Raw genomic sequence first — 18,894 nt, 5'->3', positions numbered from 1 at the left:
TCTGCGAAGACAAACGCAGAGAAGATCCTGAATCAAACTTAGGTAGAGTCAAATTTGATTGAATTGCTTTCATATTTCAAACATCTTTCACCTTCGCGCTCAAAGAACAGTCAGTGTTTATTTACACAGGGCACCGATCAACAGTGCTGCTCCGCCCCTCTGCAGCTTCGCTCTTCTTTTGTACAATTAATTTACACCGCACCCCACCCGCACTCAACTCGTGTTGCGTCAAACCGAGCGCTCCGCTCGCCTCGCTGCAGCGTGGATCAAAGATGTGTGCAACATGAAGACAACTCCTTCACATTCAGAGTAAAAGGCAGCCTTGATTACAGTCAGTGAGTCAACGGCATGCCGAGCGTAAAGCGAAGGGAGCCCACCGCCGCCGCCCGGCGCCACGCTTCGTGGATGAAGTGATTTTCAGGAGACCGATCCGAAGTAAAACCCCTACAGGCACGCTACGTTACTGTTAACTGACTCGCACTCTAACCCCGGCACAATGGAGATTCTTTCGTCTAGTAAAAAAAAAAAAAAAAAAAAAAAACTTAAACACAAAAACTCGGAGAATATTTAGTGCTCTATCATTCCATTTATTAAGGTGTAATTTATATAATTTCTATTATCAACTCTACCTCTTAATGATAGTCTGAGATCCTTGTTTTAATGCTAAAGCACTCCCACCTGTGTTCAACATACTGTAGATTTTACATTATTTTTATTTTTTTTATTTTTCATTTTATCCCTCCCCCCACCCCCAAATCTTAAATCATTAATCATAAATAAATACAAACAACACACAAGGAATGTCTACTGTAAACACGGTAAAAAAGACGAAAACTAAACGGGTGTAAACGTCATTAGCATCACTACTCAGTGACAGTTAATCGACTGCGAGGGGTTTTGGATGATCTGGTCGAGAAAAAAGGGGAAGAACCGCCCTGCGTGTAGCTCCGCCCCCTTCCCCGTTAACTGTCGAAGCCTCTTCCGTCCGACCGCAGCTTCTCCAAATACATGACGTTTAAATTTCTCAGCACCCGACCTATCTTTACAGAGTTCACTGTAAAATGGATAAGAAGTCCTTTGGGGGGGGGGGGGGGGGGTGTTGTTAGAAAGCAGCATCACTCGGCGTTTCGGACATCTTATTACAAGAAGAAATGGGTGTGAGCTATCCGCCAAACGCCGTTTGGACGTGGTTACCATGGTTTCTGACAAGTCGGTGCACCTTTGTGTTGTTGACGTGTCTGTATTTGGGGGAGGGGGGGTCGTGGAAGCCTCTCTGAAGAGTTGGACTGCGACGAGGACAAAGTTCTGCTGCTAAGTGCTTCGTCTTCTGAGAGACACTTCCTTCAAATTACATGAACTGCATCTGCAAGGAGAGCAACAGAGACAGGGTCAGAGGTCGGGGAGTCGAATGGTTGCTACACTTCGGCTGTTAGCGAGGCTCTGCAGCTTAGTAAGGGTGCATCGTACCCAGGGGTGTCAAACGCAGTTAAAAAGGGGGCCAAAATTAAAAACTTGTTACAAACCAAGGGTCAGTTTGTCAATAAATTAACTGCAGTCAGATACTTGGCATCTTTTGTCCGTTGCAGGTTTTGACAGTTTCAAAGCTCATTTCACGTTCCGTCACGTTTTCCGCATCAAAATCAAAGATTACTAAAAAAAAAAATCAAATGAATTTTTCTTGACTTTAGAGTTTTCCATCTGTCATGCTATGTCTGCACTGAATAAAGCACACTCTGCTTTTTTTTTTTTTTTTTAAGTAAAATGAAAAGAGATAAGTATTTTACATTAAAATATCTCGAGGGCCAGATAAGATGTTAACAAGGGCCATAATTGGCCCTCTGGCCTTGAGTTTTATTTTGTTTATCATGGCAGAGCAGGAGTGGAGAAAAACATTTAAAGCACTCAACACAAAGCAAAGCAAGAATGGAGCCCTTAACGCCTGCCTGTAGATTTTAAATCAGCAGTGTGGAAAGGTTTAAGAGCAACAGTGGACGTACAGGAAGCCAGAAGGGTCAAATTTCCTCTGGCTTCAGCTGAACACCAATAAAACTAGGGATGCACCGATCCACTTTTTTCCCTTCCGATACCAATATTTGCGGTTTAGTGGTGACCGATACGGATCCGATACAGATGCTTGATTAAGTTGTTAGTGTTATTGCTGGAAGTTTTTTGTGCCACCCCTTGGAACTGTCGCTGTGCACGTATTGCACATAGCCGTCCAATGTGCTGGCCGAGGTAGAGTGAAATGGTTCCAGATGGCTGATCCTTTTGCTCGCTCCATTTTGAAAACTATGCGACGAGTTCGCTAGCGCACGACATCACTCAGAGCACAAAGCATAGACTTAGAGCGAATAGATCTGCCCAGTCATGGATCGGTCACATTGTCACGATACCCGATCCAGAAGTTTTTTTTCGATATCGGGACAAATACCGATGTTGGTATCGGATCAGTGCAGCTCTAAATAAAACCCTCACCTGGTGTTTATTAAGGAATCCCATACACGAACAGAACGTTAGCTCTTGCCTAGCTTAAAGGTTAGCATTGAGTTTTAAGACTTGAGCTTTATAGATTTAATCCAGGGGTCTGCAACCTCTACAATCCAAAGAGCCATTTCTCCCCTTTCCTTCACTAAATTACGTGTCCGGAGCCGCAGTACCTGCTACAACTGTGGTTATCGCCTGGTGGTCCATGGGCTACTTGAAGTTTTTTGGAGGGGGCTTTTCTGGCCTGTAGAGTGACATTATAGAACTTAAAATATTTAATGGTTTTTAACATCAATAGATATTTTTACATTTTAAAACACCAGATTCTTGTAAAGAAGAATAGTTTTTACTAAATTGGTGCAAATTAAAACTATTAACTATGCAGGCTGATGCGATTTTTTCTTTTAATTGTGGAAAAATTAATAAAGTTAAAGTGAGTAAGGTGCAGGTTGCAGCCTCCTGGTTGAGGCTAAAAGGACAAAACACTTAAATATCCAGTTCAGTGTTGGAATTTGTTGATTTGTTTTGATGCACAGTTTACAGCTGATCGGGGAGTAAGACAGTTCATCCTGTGTTTTGGTGACAAACCTCACTGCTCTGTACACAACAGGACAGGGTGAGTTGTTTTTCTGCATGTGTTTTATGAAGAGTTATTTAGAATAATTCAAAAGAAGCATAGATTTTGGCACGTTTATTTTTCCTGGTGAATTTATACTGAATATGTCTGAGTGCAGGTGCACCGCTTGCGTTTATGATCTGTTGGAGACCAAACGACGGGCCGGAAGTGTCCGTTTGACTCGAACACAATCTGCTAATTAGGTTGGAAAGTTAGGGTGAAGTTTAAATGTCTTGTAGAGGAAAAACTTGTATAATTTTACCAATTTCAAATATTTTATAGTTTGGTTTGTGAATCTTGTTTTTTTTATATATCACGTTACTAAAATAACTTGTCAAACTTGAGGAATCTAAATGCGTCATTTTGTATAGATGAGGTCATTTCATCCGTTTGTTGCTGAATCAAAGCAAACATGAACAAATATTTACTTCTCGTTTTATTTTAGTCCATGCCACAACTTCTGCAGACTGATGCAATTAAATTAAATTGAATTAGCTCTGATTAAATTTTTTTCATAAATCACAAAACAGTTGACTTGTTTAACTCCTGAGTCCACCCTTATTTCAGAAGCTCTACAGACTCCTTAAAGTATTTATGTATGAAAAGTAAAATTAATTAAAAATACGTTTATCAGGATAAACACCGGCGCCTTCAATAAATCAGCTAATATTCTCTGTACTATTTAAACATTTAGTGGATCTAATAATTTTATTCAAATTATACAATTTATTAGGGATGCACGATATTATCGTCCGACGTTGGCGATAAAGTTAAATATCGGACATTCCATCAAAATAACACCGATATAAAAAAGGTGGCGCATACATACTATGGCAAGCCAAGTATCTCATTAATAGTCACTTGGCTTGCCATAATGCTTGAGGGCCCTCTAGCAGCTGCACTTGGTAATGTTCAATATTTTTCATGTCAGAATGAATGAAATCATCAAATCTCAGCCAAAAATTCAGTTATAAATATGGGAGGAAAAAAGAACAACGTCACTTTGGTGTATAAGTCGCAGGACTTACAAATTTATGCAAAACGGTGACACTGATATGGTGACAAATACGGTAACGGTCATGAATAAATTTGACATTACACATAATCCAAGTTGAAGTGTTATGGCATCTGCATTTGGCAGCAGGCCAAACTGACAAAGACCATGCAGAATAATGTATTTTAATTCCACAGCAGAGGAAGCTATGTAGTCTCTGTAAGTAGGTCTGGGGGGGGGGGGGAGATCAGTTTTGGTATCGGTCATCAGCCAAATAAGTTTTAACATATCGGATATTGGTCAAAAATCCAGTATTGTGCATCCCTACATTTTCTATATGATGCTAGCAATGTGGTTTCATTTTTAAATCACTGCGTTGGGTTCATATTTACATTCTGCTGAGTGTTTGTTTGTTGAAGGATTACTACGCTGTAACTGAGCACATTAAAACATCTTTTACCAAAGAGAAGCATAAAAACTTCTCTGGACTTTAATTCGGACACATCTTTGTTAGCCATTGGTTTGAAATGTACAATTTAAAAAAAAGTTAAAGAGGGATACAGATCAGTTCTTATTTTCAATCTGCTGGAGTTTACCAGTGTTTAACTTGAAGGAACAAAGCTCAGCAAACAGACGACTGACCCAATTCACTCGTGAGAAACGTGTCAAGGCGTGGGGGAAAAAAAAAAAAAAAACACGAAGGAGTTTGGCTCCTTCAGACAGAAACGAGCAACAGAAAGAACATTTCAAGCAAACATCTGATCTGATGGAAAGAACACAAAGGGGTTGGAAAGAACAGAAAACTGTTTCTGCACGGGACACACAACACATGCAGGTGCATCTGCAAGCAAAGAGCATGATGTACCTAAAGAGATGCTCTACAAGAAATCCTTGAGAGAGAGGTGTGCAAACGGGTCCTGTCCAGGGGCTCGGAGAGGACTCTGGCTGGAAGGACTAGAGGCTGCAGAGGGCTAACAGGAAGTGGGAGGACCAGAGGAGAAGTCAGAGTCAGTTCAGAGACTGAAGGGAGGGATGAGATTAGTTTGGAGAAGCTGTGATGTGTGAAAGATGGGTTAATTAAAAAAAAAGGAGGAGCTGCTCGGACACACGGAGAGATGATGATCCACAGTTTTGGTTGTTGTCACTTCAGCTCCAGAGTGAAGTTGTTCAAACTGTCATCTTCAGCAGAGTTCACGCCGACCACAAAGCTCAGAGACAAACTACGGTACGCCACGCAGCACCAGAGACTAGTTGCTCCTGAGAACTCAAACTGCACCCACCTGAGCGCTGGACACGGAGCCGAAGGGGTTGGGAGGCCTCATGACGGGCTGGGTGTACATCATGGTGGGGGGGTTCATCATCCCCATTGAGCCCATCTGTGGAGGCTGCAGAGGGTTTCAGGTCAAACACTTCATTTATCACGCTATTAAAAACATTAAATAGGTCTGATGGCTGCTGTGGTGCTGGGAAATCCCTTCATATAATGTTTGGCGTCACTATAAAGCTTGGGAATTCCACTTTTTAAATATGAGGCTCCAGTTCTCAGTGATGTCTGTCCAGATAAAAAAAAAATAAAAAAAATATTCTTATACAGTTTTTAAACTGGTGAACAAAACTAGCTCGTTGCTATCCAGGAGAGAAATCAACAAATTTCAACAAACTATGAATCATTTTGAAGCTTCATAGACTTGAGAAATTAAAATAACTCCATCCTGAGAAAACCCTGGGTCGTACAGATGCAGAGCTTCTTCTGTTTTTCTTAAACTTCAGCACCAATTCAACCTTCGACGTTTTACTTAAAGACATTGCAGACTCAGATCAGGTGCACTGAACACGTTCTTTTACACATCAAGAACTTTAAATGTTTTTAATGTTTTCTCGGCTTCAGCTCAAATCGGATCATAAAAACCGTGAAACTGGTACATAAAACCTTGTCGTGGTACTTACCATGGGATATCCCATCATGCCTGTGGGTGTGGTGGCAGGGAAGGCCATGATTGACGGTGGCTGAAGAGAAAAACAAAATGGTAAACTTCAGAGTCGAGGCTTGTGCGTGAATTCTTTGAGCTGCTGTGACCGCGCACGTTCGTTTCTGTGCTTCATCTTTGGGACGAAAACATTCTGGATGTTTTGCCTCAAGTTTATTCTCATTGAACTGAGAAACAATTGTTTGAAAAGTGCTCATTAAAAGAGGATTCTGTCTGTTTTTAGTCTAAACTGAGGAAAAAAACGACTTCAACGATTAAAAAAAGTAAACAACAACGATAAATCTTTTTTATGAGAGGACGATCGTACCGGGATGACCGAGCCTAAACGGAGACATAAATCTGACTGAAGACAAAGTTAACATTTACGAGTTGCTTTTTCATTATTTAATTACTGCTTCAAATTAAACTCAAACACGTCGGTTCACTGAATCGAGCTGTGAGGTTCAGGCTGGACGACCAGAACAAGCTGCTGGTTCGTTCTTTGTTGTAAACTCTGCAGCTGAAAATCGTCTTTCTTCAAGAGTTTCCATCGATTAGAAATGTTTGAAACACGCGAGTTGTAGTTTCATGTCCGCCATAAATATAAGCGCAGTGTTGGGATGCGTGCGTCACCATGGAGACGGGGTTCCAGGTCGTGGTGGGCGCCGCCTTGGGCTGCCAGTTGGTGCCGCCGGTCATCCTCCTCTCCCCCGGCTGGCTCCAGTGGATGTCACTGAGGATGAACACAGCTCAGGTTAGCAGCAGCAGCAGCAGCAGCAGCAGCAGCGGCGGCGAGCTGCTGAAAAATCACAACGGAGACGACACTTACTTCTTCATGGTGCCGTTACCGATGCCGAGGTCTGAAAAACAAAAAGAGAAACAACCAGCCGCTGTTAGCCTGAGAAAACCCGAGCCTTAACGAAAACGTTGATAAGAGCGGCCGGACGCAACGCGCCGCTACACTCACTGCCGACGAGGTTGGCCAAAGAGGAGTCGAGGTCGTCCGACACCAGCTTCTCTGGCAGCTGACTGGACAACTGGTTTGAGCCGGCGAGGGTCGGTTTCAGGATGCCTCCGGAAAGATCTGACGGGAGGAAACAGAACAATCACACGCCTGACAGATTTCTTGTCAGTGCAAAGTTTCTTTTTTTTATCAGCGATCATCAGGTTTGCTGCACATCCACATACAAACATCTGTCGTGCTGCAAACAGTCGAGCTGCAGAGCAAGAAACCATTTAAATCCACAACCATGCAGTGACGCCAGTGACTCTCAGCAGCATATAACCTTCATAATCTGACTTTAAATCAAAGTTTGATAAACGCTACGTCAACAGAAATAATCCTTTCAATTTCTTTTGAACTTCACCATTTTTCTCTGCTGCTGCCGTAGCGCCGGGAAATCCCTTCATATAATAAATGGCACCGTTTTTGAAGTTTGGAGATTTCCCCTTTTAAAAATGCAGGAGGTGCAGTACTCTTCTAAACGGAACTAGCCCGTTACATGGCCGGGTCAAAAAGCACCACGTTCCAACAAAGTACGAGCGATTTAGCAAATTTGGATAACCCGAGGCCATAAACGAAACCAGAAGAGCCATGGAGGGGGCCCTAAACGAGTGACTGAAAATAGTAGTGTTCAATATTTTCAGCCAGAATGAATGAAAACGGTCACATCTCAGTCAAAAATCGTTTTATAAATATGGGGGAAAAATCCATAAATACGTTACTTCGGCGTATAAGTTGCAGGGCATGTAAATTGTGCAAAAAACAGATTTATAGGTAGAAAAACACGGCACCAAAACAACTTGTTGCAACCATCTTGAATCCAGTTGACTTCAGAAGTTCATCGGTTGCAGAGGATTTCTTTCATTAAAATTACAAGATATTTTGCTAACAGGATACAGGAACAGTTGATGTAAGTTTTATTTAAAGACCTTGTTTGATCAGCTAGTCGCGCCACATCTGTAAAACTGACGGACTCGGAGCCATTTACGACATGTATTTACATGATCTCCCTCTTCCAGTCGGGAGACAATAAAACCGGTTTCTACTCGTTTACTTATCAACTCAACATCTTTCAAACCTGCTGCTCAGGTGTTCTCAACGACTTCTTCAAATTAAATTCTCACCATCAGAGTTGAGGCTGCCGCCGCCGCCGCCGGAGGCTTTGTTTCCAAAAACAGACTCGAAGTCCACCTGGAGCCCCCCGGCTGGTTGCTGTGGCGGGGCCTGTGGCGTCGAGTACCCTTCAAAAAGAGATGAAGGAGCTGCAGTTACAGAGTTCGAAGGACAGGCAGGAGCGCCAAACAAAAACTAGAAGAAACGTGAACAGCAGCGAAGCGGGGTCCCTGGAGCACCTTCCATACTCTACCTCTGAATAGACCGGCTACAGCAGAGGGCTCAGCGGGGAAGGGAGCCTGGTGGTGCTGAGCGACCGACACCGGACCACAGAAGGAGTCTGACACGCCACGGCAAGCAGGAAGGCAAAGAGCAGGAAGAGAGGAAGAGAGGAATTCACGGCTGAGTCAGAGAGACGGCAGAGAAACAAGAGCAGCAGAAAAAAGCAGGAAGGAGGCGCTAACGAGCTGCTAGTCCTCAACTCATTTAGGGATTTATTCAAAAAGGCGGGAGAGCAAACACAAACAGCAACCAGGGAGGAGACGAAAGGAAACGTTTAACATTTTGGGAATTTCTCCTCTGCTGCAACTTTAATCAAATCAACACATTTATCGTCCTTCAGACCATCTTAAACAACATTTTTAAAGCTTTTCTCTCAAACTAACACTTCTTTTCAATAAAATGGACAATTATCTACTCTAAAATGTTTTTACCACTAGCTTGGCTTCATATTTCCATATTTTTTTCTAAAGCTGCATAACGTTACCTAGATTTATCAATTTATAGACACCAGAATAACGTACAGCTACACTGTTTTGATTATTTAAATATATGGATTTAAAACAATAATTCTACCTTCCTGCAACTAAATCCAATTTTTTTATTATTTTATTTTAGTTTTTATATTATATGTGTATAATTATATATTTTTTATGTATACATTAGTTTTTATTATCATTTGTGTAAAAAATATTATGTACTGTACCATATTAGTGTTTGATCATAACCCAAAGTGATTTTTTTTTTTACTTTAGAATTATTCTGACATTTTATTTTGTGAGCAGAACTTCAAATTAAAAAGGTAAACTTTGCTGTTCTCGTTTTGACACTTGTTTTTTCTTCTTCCATGATTAACTTATGCACAGTTTGAGCAGATTGGCAAACATCTGCACATTTTGGTACATTCTCCAAACCTATTAACTAATCACTTTTATTTTAATCTATAAAGGATTTGGAAAAATCACCTTAAATACAAAAACTGAAAGCTTAAAGACTCTTTTGAAGGAAACCAACGGCTCTCGACTCCCTGAATACATCGGAGAATATAAGAATACAAGTTCCTACATAAAAGGAATTGAACAATGTGGAGTTACAACTTTTTTATGTTTCATAGCTCTAAACAGATCTGAAATCAGACATTTCACTCCTTTGTGATGCTAAAATAGCCAGTTTTCAAATATCTAATGAAGATACAGAATCATTAACAAAAACCCCTGAAGTACATGTATGTACAAGTATGAACTAAAAGCTAAAAGATGATGCAGCTTTACTTAAGTTAAGCTTCAACATTTTGGTTTCGGAGTACTGTTCTTTAAAGAAGTGCAGGCAACGCATCCTAAAGTTGAGATGAGAAACTAAATCTACAAAAAGAAAATCATGGTTTTAATTCCCAAAGTGTAAAACTCTCCCTCCATCCAGTAAGAGTTTAGTCCTACAACACAGATCATAGTAACGGCTCTGAGGGGATCTGGTGTCTGTTTTTAGGAAACAGGATGAGGTGGGGAGCCTTGAATAAGTACCTGAGATGGACGGCTCTATCCGCACTGTGCGTTTGTAATTGGTTGAAACTGAAGAGTTTGTGTCAGTAAAGGGATTGTAAAGATCTGGAGAATCAAAAATAGTGTAAGAACAGGTTGAAACTTAAAGCTCTACGTCATAGTTGCTCTACAACATCAAACCGTTCAACAGAAAACGATGAGCAGAAGCCAAAAACTCAAAGTCCACAAAAACAGCATCTTCAGGTGTGTAGACAAGTTTAGATGTCCGGTACATCAACTCAAATTAAGTCATCGTATTTGCTGATGATATCATTTTGTTTCTTTGGAAAAAATATCTGCTGAAGCAAACTTTGAATCTAGAGTACACTTCCAAAATGTTTTAATTAAAATATTTGTATGTCAATAAAACAAATTGTCATGTTTGCACGATACAATAAAATTCATATTCTTTTTCTCTACCAACAGGAAATACTCAGGTCTCTTCTACAAGAAAAGTTCAAACCTAAATATTTAGTTCAACAAAAAAAGTTTAGTAACTCTCCTTTAATTTATCCTCTACTCACCGGCCTCTTTATTAGATACAAATTGTTGGATTCAGGCTTCCCAGTTAAGCTTGTCACGATAAATTTTGCTGGGCGATTAATTATATCCGAAATTATTGTGATAAATGATTATATTGTTTGAAATTTGGACAACAATTAGTAATTATCGTCAAATTTAAGAAGAAATGTTGGTAATTTTTTTGCATGTAGTACCTTCTTTGACCACTGAATGGCAGTATAAGACTGTTTGATCCGAAGGATGGATAGTGAGGGAGTGAGCAGCGTGTCTAAGAAAAATGGGAGGGAGGCCCCTTGACGTGACACGGGCCGTTTATCTTTGGTTCTCAAAATGGCGGACGCTCAGTGTGGTTTAAGCTCTTTAGCATAGCATTTGTCACACAAAGCTTTTAATAAACAAACAATCAGTAAACAAGTTCTCAGCTTCTTTTTGCAGAAAAAAACTTTTTACACCAAGACACGTGTTTCAGTGAATTTTGGAGCTTCGACAAGATTGAGGCATTTTTCCTCTGAGGTTGGCTTGTTAGCTTAGCTTCTCAGCTCAGCTCCTTTTAATGATCCAAAAATGTGATTTTAACAAACTTAACAGATTTTAAAGAGAAAATAGAAAGGGGGGGGGGGGGGGGCAGAGCCTTTTTGTCATCCAGTGTCTTCAGTAGAAAGAGAGACACAAAGAAACGATAAAGCTGATAAATGAAAATCAGGTTGATCATTTTCATTTATCATGCAATTAATTGATTTGTTTATTGTGACAGGCCTATTCCCAGCATTTCATGAAAACAAAACTCCAGAGTTGTACAGGAAATATTTCTGACACGAAACGCTCAATTCTCAGAGACGTGTCGGGCCCGAGTCACGTTCAGAGAGGACAGAAGTGTGCTGCTCAGAACGGCTAATTATTTGTGGCAGAGACTCAAGTTCTTGCAAACGTTCCTCAGACTCTGGTCCACAGTGACATGTTGGCGTCACGAGTGGCTGCAGGTTTGTCCGCGGCACGTCTACGATGTGAGGGTACTGCTCCACCATGTCCAACTGGACCCAGATCTGGTGACCCCGGAGGCCGCTGGAGTTCAGTGAATCCAGACTCATCAGAACATTTTACGAGTTATTGTTCAATCAGAGTCGACTTGAACTATAAATTCAGTTTCCTGTTCTCAGCTGGCAGGAGTGATGCTCGGTGAGGTCTTCTGCTGCGTCTAGGCTGGACATGTTGGGTCAGAGCCGGTTCTCCACAGACCTTTGGTTTGCACAGAGTGAGCTACTGTCGTCTTTCTGTAATCTCAAACCAGTCTGTCCAATCACCTCTGACACCAACAAGGCTCTTTTAAATCCACACAACCACCCCACACTGGATCTTCTCTCTTTTTTGAACTTTTCTCTTCAAACCCTTGAGATGGTTGTGTGTACAAATTCCAGAAGAGCAGCGGTTTCTGAAAAAGCAGCTAGTTTGGCACCAACAACCACTAATTCAGTCCCATAAATCGTCTCTCCTTCATTCTGAGGCCTGGTTTGAACTTGAGCAGCTCATCTTCACCACGTCTACAAGCCTAAAAATGTGGAGTTGCTGCCATGTGACTGACTGGTTAGCCGACTGTGGTAAGATGTTGAGCAGGTGGAGCTAATAAAGCAGCCGGCGTGTGCACGAGTTTTAACATTCCACCTGTTAACAGGCTTCATGTTCTGTACGTTTAGCTGCAAGTTTGATCTTCAAGTTATGATCGTTTTTATACAAACTTATAATTTGCGTTTTGATTTCCAAAAGCCTTCATTTGCTCGATTTCCCTCTCATATCTTGTTCCAGGATACCGGTCACAGCAGAAAGGGAAACCAGCTGCATTTTCACAGTCTAACATTAAACACCGAGGCTAGTGGGAGGTTACACTCCAACCTCGCAATGATTTTTTTCTTCCTGATCTCACCTCCATATTCAATTAATTTTCCAATTGGTCTTTTTATGCAGGTTTTTAATAGCACAAATGTAGACATCACTAAAAGCACTGATTGGTATTTGGGCTATTTTCCTGTCTCTGGTGCAGCTGTGACCCTCGACAACAAGGCAGCTCTAACAAGTAGTTTCAGAAATAAACCTTGGTGAGAAATGAGCTTAAACAGAAACTTAGTGTGACTAATCAAATAATTTGATGTAGTCAAATTTCGACCACTGTCTGGACTCAAAGTTTCACAAACTAATTTCAACTTCCAATTTGCATTTCAAGACTCATTTAATGTCTCTAAACTCCTGAATTATTGTTGTCAGTAGGAGGAAAACTTTAAGGAAATAAGCCTTATGCATGTGGTTGTTTGGAGCCGTTCCAGCCTCCGTCACATTACACATCCAACGCATCCAACGCAGTGCTTAAATAAAACGTTTACAATCACAAATGAGGCGGTTCATCGGCTGTGACCTCTACTGGCCTTACAACGAGCCATGGGGAGGGTGGAGGTTTGCTCAGCAGCAGAACATTGAATCAATTCATCTGATCAAAAACTTTAGACTTTATGAAACTCGTGCAGCTGAGCCTTTAAAGAAGAGACGTCAAGAAAATCTAATGGCAAGGAAAACTGACTGAATAACTCAACTCAGCAGGGCTGAGCTATTCTGAAAGAAAAAGGAGGAAGAAGAAGAAGAAATGAGGAAGAAAGAAGGGAGGAAGAAAGGAAGAAGGGAGGAAGAAAGGAAGACTGAAAGAAGAAGAAAGGAGAAGAAGAGAGGAAGAAAGAAGAAAGAAAGAAGAAAATAAAAAAGAAAGGAAGAAGACAGACAGAAAGAAAGAAAGGAGGAAAAAGGAAGAAAGACAAAAAGAAATAGACTAAGAAGAAAGATGTAAAATCACATCTGGACTGGTGGTGTGTTTCTGGTGCAACACCTCAGGACTACATCTAAGACCGAAGCGCCGTCCTTCAGAAAAATACAAGCATTAAATGTAACTGCAGATAATCCGGCCTCGATGAAGCATGAAGGACCAGAGACAAAGTCTTGAGCTGGACTTCCCAACAGGAGGCTGAAGGAGAGATTACATTTACAGCTGGAGCAGCTGCGGCTCATTTAGACACAAGTACAGACGTACGACATTTACAGTAAAGCAGCACAACAAACATGCAAAGTGCAGCACTTCCACTGAGTTTAGAGCTGGGGGGGGGGGGGGGGGGGGCATAGTTGCCAGCAGCTAAAAAATAAGATTTCAATAATAAATAGTACATTTAAATACATAAAGTATGTAGCTTTTCTCACTGCAGTGTAATCTTCTGGGCATAAGAAAAAAGTTTAGAGAATCAAAGAACCTTCGTTTTAAAGTGGGCTACGGCACTTTTTAACAAATGTACTTTAATAATGATTAAATATGAACAAGCGATATGCTAATGTCCCCCCATCATAGTGAATGTTGGTACTTTGGGAGATGTTTTTCTGGATTGGAATCAATCAGGGAATGTAAACCTGAATGTTTCTGGTGCCAGATGTTCAAGTGGGCAGGAGTTACGCAGTGAAGAAGAACAGAGGTGGCGTTTGTGCTTTGCTTGTCCGCGCTGGGACAGAGTGACGGATCCTGACAAGGGAGCAATTTAATCCACCAGTGATCAGTGGTGGTCTTAGCCCCCATGGATTATTCTTTGGCTGCCCCATCGGCCCCCTCAATCATTTGAGGAAACTATACTTTTAAGATGTTTAAAAACTAAAAACATGGATTAAAGCAGAAAAAAAAAAATCTTTCCACGAAACTTTCTACACCTTGAGGTTACCCAACTGATGTGCGTCAGGAAGCAGATTATGGAAATGTTCCCCAACAGCTTTCCATTAAAAATTATGTGCTTTTTGTGAAGGGGTGGGAGGCATCATCTATCACTTATTTTGCACAGTCACCTTGTGTAGTAAGCGCAGTACTTTTTGTACTTGGATACAGGGTTTAAAACTTAACATGACGTGTTAATGCTCAATGTGGGCACCCCCTTCAATAAACGTAGGAGAAACGCTGAAGTGTCCATGCAGATAAGTGAGTACAGATGTATGAAACAGAGTGACAAAGACTTCTGAAGAGTAACAAAATGAGTCGTTACCACCAAACACTTCATGACCAGATGTCCTAGAGGAAAAGCTAACACCGTCTGAAGACACGACAGGTAAGTGAGTGGCATCGACAACGAGTTTTGAGAGGAAAGGGTTAAGGTTTGGCATGGATTCATCTCCCGCTTCAGTAGAGGTGAAAGGATCTACGTAGGCAGAAGAAAGAGAAGACAGAAGACAGTGGAGAAGGGAGGAAGAGTCAGACAACAACAAAAAAAGGAGAGCATGCAGAACAGAGGTCACTGAAGTCCAGAGACACGGGTGTCGGGTTGGAGGCGCCGAGGAGGAGGAGGAGTTTACCTGCCCACGCTGTCGCCGCCGGAAGCCCCGTGGAGCCGGACTGCAGGGGGGGCTGGAAAGTGGACTGAAGGTCAAAAAGGTCACTCTCCATCTTCACTGCACTGCAGAACCAAACACACACATTTCAACCATTTTACAAGCATCCACTTTTCACAAACCCTGGAAACGAAAACACATTTTAGGTACCAACTCACGAAAAAGACTTTAGTCTCAACTATGCTAATTCAAAAACAAAATTAGAACTACAAATGCTAATTTGTTGTTGGTTTACAAAGTTTAAAATAATACATTTAAGCTTGCTGTGGAAAATCAAACATTTCACACAAAAGTCTAAAAATACTCTTAGAAGAAACGCTTTTCAATCAAAGTGATCAAAATTAGAGCCGTCAGTTCTAATCCGGGCACGAAGCGGGCCGGGCCATAATAATGAGCTGGATGGGCAGGCTGGGTCAGTGTCGGGCTTTCAGAGTCAGCAAACACACGGCTGACAATCCAATCAAACAGCAACATGGCTTGCCATACGATCACCAGCCGCACGCAGCCATTTGACCGCGCGCTGACTGGCCTTAAAAAGAGTAAAAAAAAAAAAAAAACCCCGTTAAGCTTCAGATGGGACTTTACTGCCAGGAAGTGATCCAGCGCCCAAATGGATGTTCAGCCGCTGCACTCAGTGGACGCACACGGCCATCGACCCAAACGGGTGAGATCCCAAAATATCCTAGCAGATATGTCAGAGCAGGGTCCATGTCTGAATAATGCAGAATGCAGGAAGGAGGAATTTAATGTGCTTTGATGGCCATGAAAGGACAAACACCCCCTCAGCTCAGATCTTCTGCCCCTTTTACTCAGCCGTGCGTGTCCGCCGACTGTTAGTAACTATATAAGCAGTCAAAGCTTAATTAAAAATGTCCAGGGCTTTTTCGGCTTCGAACCTGAAATTACTGTTAATTTGTCAGGTCGGGTTCGGAAATTATGGCTACAGGCCGGGGCCGGGTTTTTTGGGCCCGAATGCAACTCTAATCCAAATGCTGTTTAATTAGAATACTAAAAAATACCTTTAATTGTTAAACAGTTTGTGTATTGTTGCATCACTTGTTAACAAGAATGTGACACAAAGAAGCCAGTGTTTATGTTCCCGTCTGTTGGTAAAAGGCTGAAATTGAGCGGTACCGCAGATAAATACACTTAAATTTGTTACAAGTAAACATCAACAAAATGTCAGGAAATCCCGTTCTGAAACACAAAGAGTTCTGTCTTACAAGCCAAAAAAGGAATAATTCATGAAAGGGACAGCTCAGTTTTCTTTTGAAAGCCCAATTAATTAGTCAAATACCTTCTTTTATTAACGTCAATGAAACCTCATCACTGAAAATGTGCTTACTGAAATGTCAAAGAGCAAAAAAAAAAAAAAGTCCAGACAAACAAGATGCGCTCAGATAAACCAGCACAAGTACTTCTTTGTTGTTGTACTCTAATCCATTTAAATGCATCATGTAAATAAGATAAATGTTTTATGTCCTACGTCCAGCTGTAGAATGGGAATAATAAAGATTTGTTGAGCCAAGAGTCAACATAAGCAGATCAGAAGATCCTGATTAGCTTTGGTTTTAGAAATAAAAGAGCCGTCACTGTGAGCAGTACCCGTTTGAGCAGCTGGGTGTGGAGAAGAGGTCTATGGTTGGTGCGGTGCTGATGGTGCCCCCGGTGGTGGAGACCGGTGACGTATCCGTTGTGGCAAAGGATGGCCTCTTGGAGAGCTCTTTAAGCCGTTGTTCCTGAGAAGGGAGGAGAGCATCGGCTCAAGTAAACACTAAACAGATGCACATTTTAAATACTAAAAAAAAAAATACACAAACGGGCAAACCTTCAAAGCTTTGAGTCGGGCCTGCTCCTCCTCGAGAGCTGCCTGCTTCTCTCGTTCGTCCACTTTAGTGAAAGACATGCCTGTGCTGGCCAGTGATGACACGGCGTTTGACAGAGTGCTGGCCCTGCAGGAGGGAAACATAAAAACGACTTGCATTAGCGATCAAACACACTGAAGATTATGAGGAGAGAGATGGAGAGTTATCAGACCTGCTTGCTGCAGTGGAGTCTTTGACTTTCTTGCCCTCTAAAGAGGCCAGATGTTGCTCCAGAGCTTCAAGGAGGCTACTAGGAGCCTGTAACGACAAAAACCAGTTAGCTACGACTTGATGCAGGATATGTTGAGTATAAAGGACATTAACACCATACTGGACAGTGGTGGGCGATGCAAGATGGAGTAGAAAACACTACATCAAAAACCCAGTAAAACAATGTTTCGTCAGCCAATTAATGGATTTGATTAGGAGGATTACATCATTCACCCACCACTGATCGATGACTGCATTCCAGCCAAAAGCTACTTTGGATGAGAGTAGCCTCTGTGTGGGATGATGAACTGCACAACGGCGCTTTCAACAAGCCAGGCGTTGTTGAATCGGCCGTGCCTAAGAGCAATGGGGCAGCTTTTTTAAACACGAGATGAGCTATTCTGGGGGGGGGGGGGGGTCCACCTCAACGACAAGTGAACAGTATTTACCACAGCCAGCGTTTTTTCCTTCAACTGTTTTATCCCCCCCCCCCACCGAGATGTAGGAGACAAGAATCGGAGAAGAAGGCATGCAAAAAGACAACACCGAGGCAAGTCACGGGCATAAAGAGTGAAATAACAGTACTTACACAAACTGTGAACTAAAGTGGAAAGATAAGGGGAAAATACAGAATATAAAGGTGGTGACAGTCAGAAGGAAAATGCATTTTAACTCGAGGTTATTGGGGTTAAATATTTGTGCAGGAAAATAAACAAAAGCTCCCCAGTTCTGCAACAGCATGTGCCGCTTTCATGGTTGTAATTTAGGAACGTGTAACAGGTCACTGCAGATTTTAAGAGTGAACTGCAGCGACAGAATTGACTTCTTGACACCTTTATTTACTGATTCAGATGTGGGTTAGAAGAGCAGAAGGAAACTCAGAAGCAGGAGAGGAAGAAAAAGGGATGAAAACGAGAACCAGGCAAAGAAAAACGTCCTTTTTCCAGCAGTCATGCACCCCAGAAGGAAATCATGCAAAGTGCCTTGTCTTTGGAGAACATCTGTACTGTCTGGATCTATGCCTCTATTCTAGTTTGTCAGAGAACAAAGCCAATCTGTGCAGTAAAATAAACATAAAAATGTGTGGTTTTAGACTGCGTACCTGTGAAAGGTCTGGGATGTCGCCTCGATCGATTCCCACCTGCTGTTAGAAAGAAAACCAGACGACTGTTACAAAACTCCACGCCCCGCTGGCATTGACGGGTTTATGTGTGGAGAGAGAAAAAAGAAAAGCTGTGCAGCTTACCTCTGCTACTTTGAGGAATTCTGATATTCGAGTCATTCGAGTGAGAAACTTCTTGTAAATGTCCAAGCCTTCTTTACACTGGGTCTTCTTCATGTCGAAGTATTTCTCTGTTCGGTGAAAAAAAAATAAAAAATCACTTGTTTGCCGGGAACAGCCACAAGCACAGGGGTAAAAGACAAAGTGAAAACTAGAGAAAGGGGGTTCCTAACGGTCTTACCGAGCAGGTTGATAATGCCTTCATTGTAAGCAGCAAAGAGCCTGATGGAGTCTTTGAAGAGGAGCATGAAGGCTGCGTTGATGACTCCATTAGTCAGCTCGTTGGCATTGACCTGAAAGAAAAGCAATCAGCAAGGAAATTTATTTTAAAGCCTTTTTGTGGTCTGCAAGTTAAGAAAGCTCAGGAGCTTCCTGTTTGTAATGCATGAGCTCCAGCAAGGTGCATGAGGGTTCCCAGCATTGCAAAAAAAACTACATTCCCCGAGTTTTCCCCAAGTAAATCCAACAATTCCAGGAGATAATTTGGTCACATGAGACACAGAATGTGTGGCAAAGAGTCATATTCAGAAATGACAGTAGATATACCGTTACAGGACGCATGCGGTAACAGGAGTCATGCGGTAACCGGAAGCATACGGTAACCGGAAACATACGGTAACCGGAAG

General features: G+C 41.8%; 2 protein-coding genes across 5 annotated transcripts in view; one reads left to right on the top strand and one right to left on the bottom strand.

Moving 5' to 3' along the window:
• The window catches only part of vps26b (VPS26, retromer complex component B), a 440,542-nt gene that overhangs the window by 356,861 nt on the left and 64,787 nt on the right, over positions 1–18,894 (top strand). The gene's annotated exons all lie outside the window — the stretch shown is intronic.
• Positions 1,087–18,894, bottom strand: part of picalmb (phosphatidylinositol binding clathrin assembly protein b) — a 25,957-nt gene continuing 8,149 nt past the window's right edge. The window contains exons 6-23 of one of the 4 annotated variants that reach the window (XM_037677573.1): positions 18,450–18,561; positions 18,233–18,339; positions 18,089–18,130; positions 16,949–17,034; positions 16,740–16,863; positions 16,517–16,650; positions 14,876–14,976; positions 14,569–14,721; positions 9,977–10,060; positions 8,431–8,517; positions 8,189–8,305; positions 7,029–7,145; positions 6,891–6,921; positions 6,695–6,794; positions 6,042–6,101; positions 5,375–5,479; positions 4,960–5,065; positions 1,087–1,363 (exon numbers count right to left, since the gene is read on the bottom strand). In XM_037677573.1, the coding sequence (XP_037533501.1) occupies positions 4,973–5,065; positions 5,375–5,479; positions 6,042–6,101; positions 6,695–6,794; positions 6,891–6,921; positions 7,029–7,145; positions 8,189–8,305; positions 8,431–8,517; positions 9,977–10,060; positions 14,569–14,721; positions 14,876–14,976; positions 16,517–16,650; positions 16,740–16,863; positions 16,949–17,034; positions 18,089–18,130; positions 18,233–18,339; positions 18,450–18,561 (1,653 nt within the window). In that variant the 3' untranslated portion in view covers positions 1,087–1,363; positions 4,960–4,972. The remainder of the gene's footprint in view (positions 1,364–4,959; positions 5,066–5,374; positions 5,480–6,041; positions 6,102–6,694; positions 6,795–6,890; positions 6,922–7,028; positions 7,146–8,188; positions 8,306–8,430; positions 8,518–9,976; positions 10,061–14,568; positions 14,722–14,875; positions 14,977–16,516; positions 16,651–16,739; positions 16,864–16,948; positions 17,035–18,088; positions 18,131–18,232; positions 18,340–18,449; positions 18,562–18,894) is intronic. The other 3 variants (XM_037677569.1, XM_037677570.1, XM_037677571.1) reach the window with 3 other exon arrangements.

This window comes from Nematolebias whitei, chromosome 6 (assembly GCF_014905685.2).
Source record: "Nematolebias whitei isolate Nwh7 chromosome 6, NemWhi1, whole genome shotgun sequence".
Taxonomy (NCBI): domain Eukaryota; kingdom Metazoa; phylum Chordata; class Actinopteri; order Cyprinodontiformes; family Rivulidae; genus Nematolebias; species Nematolebias whitei.
This window is presented reverse-complemented; position numbering and strand designations above follow the sequence as displayed.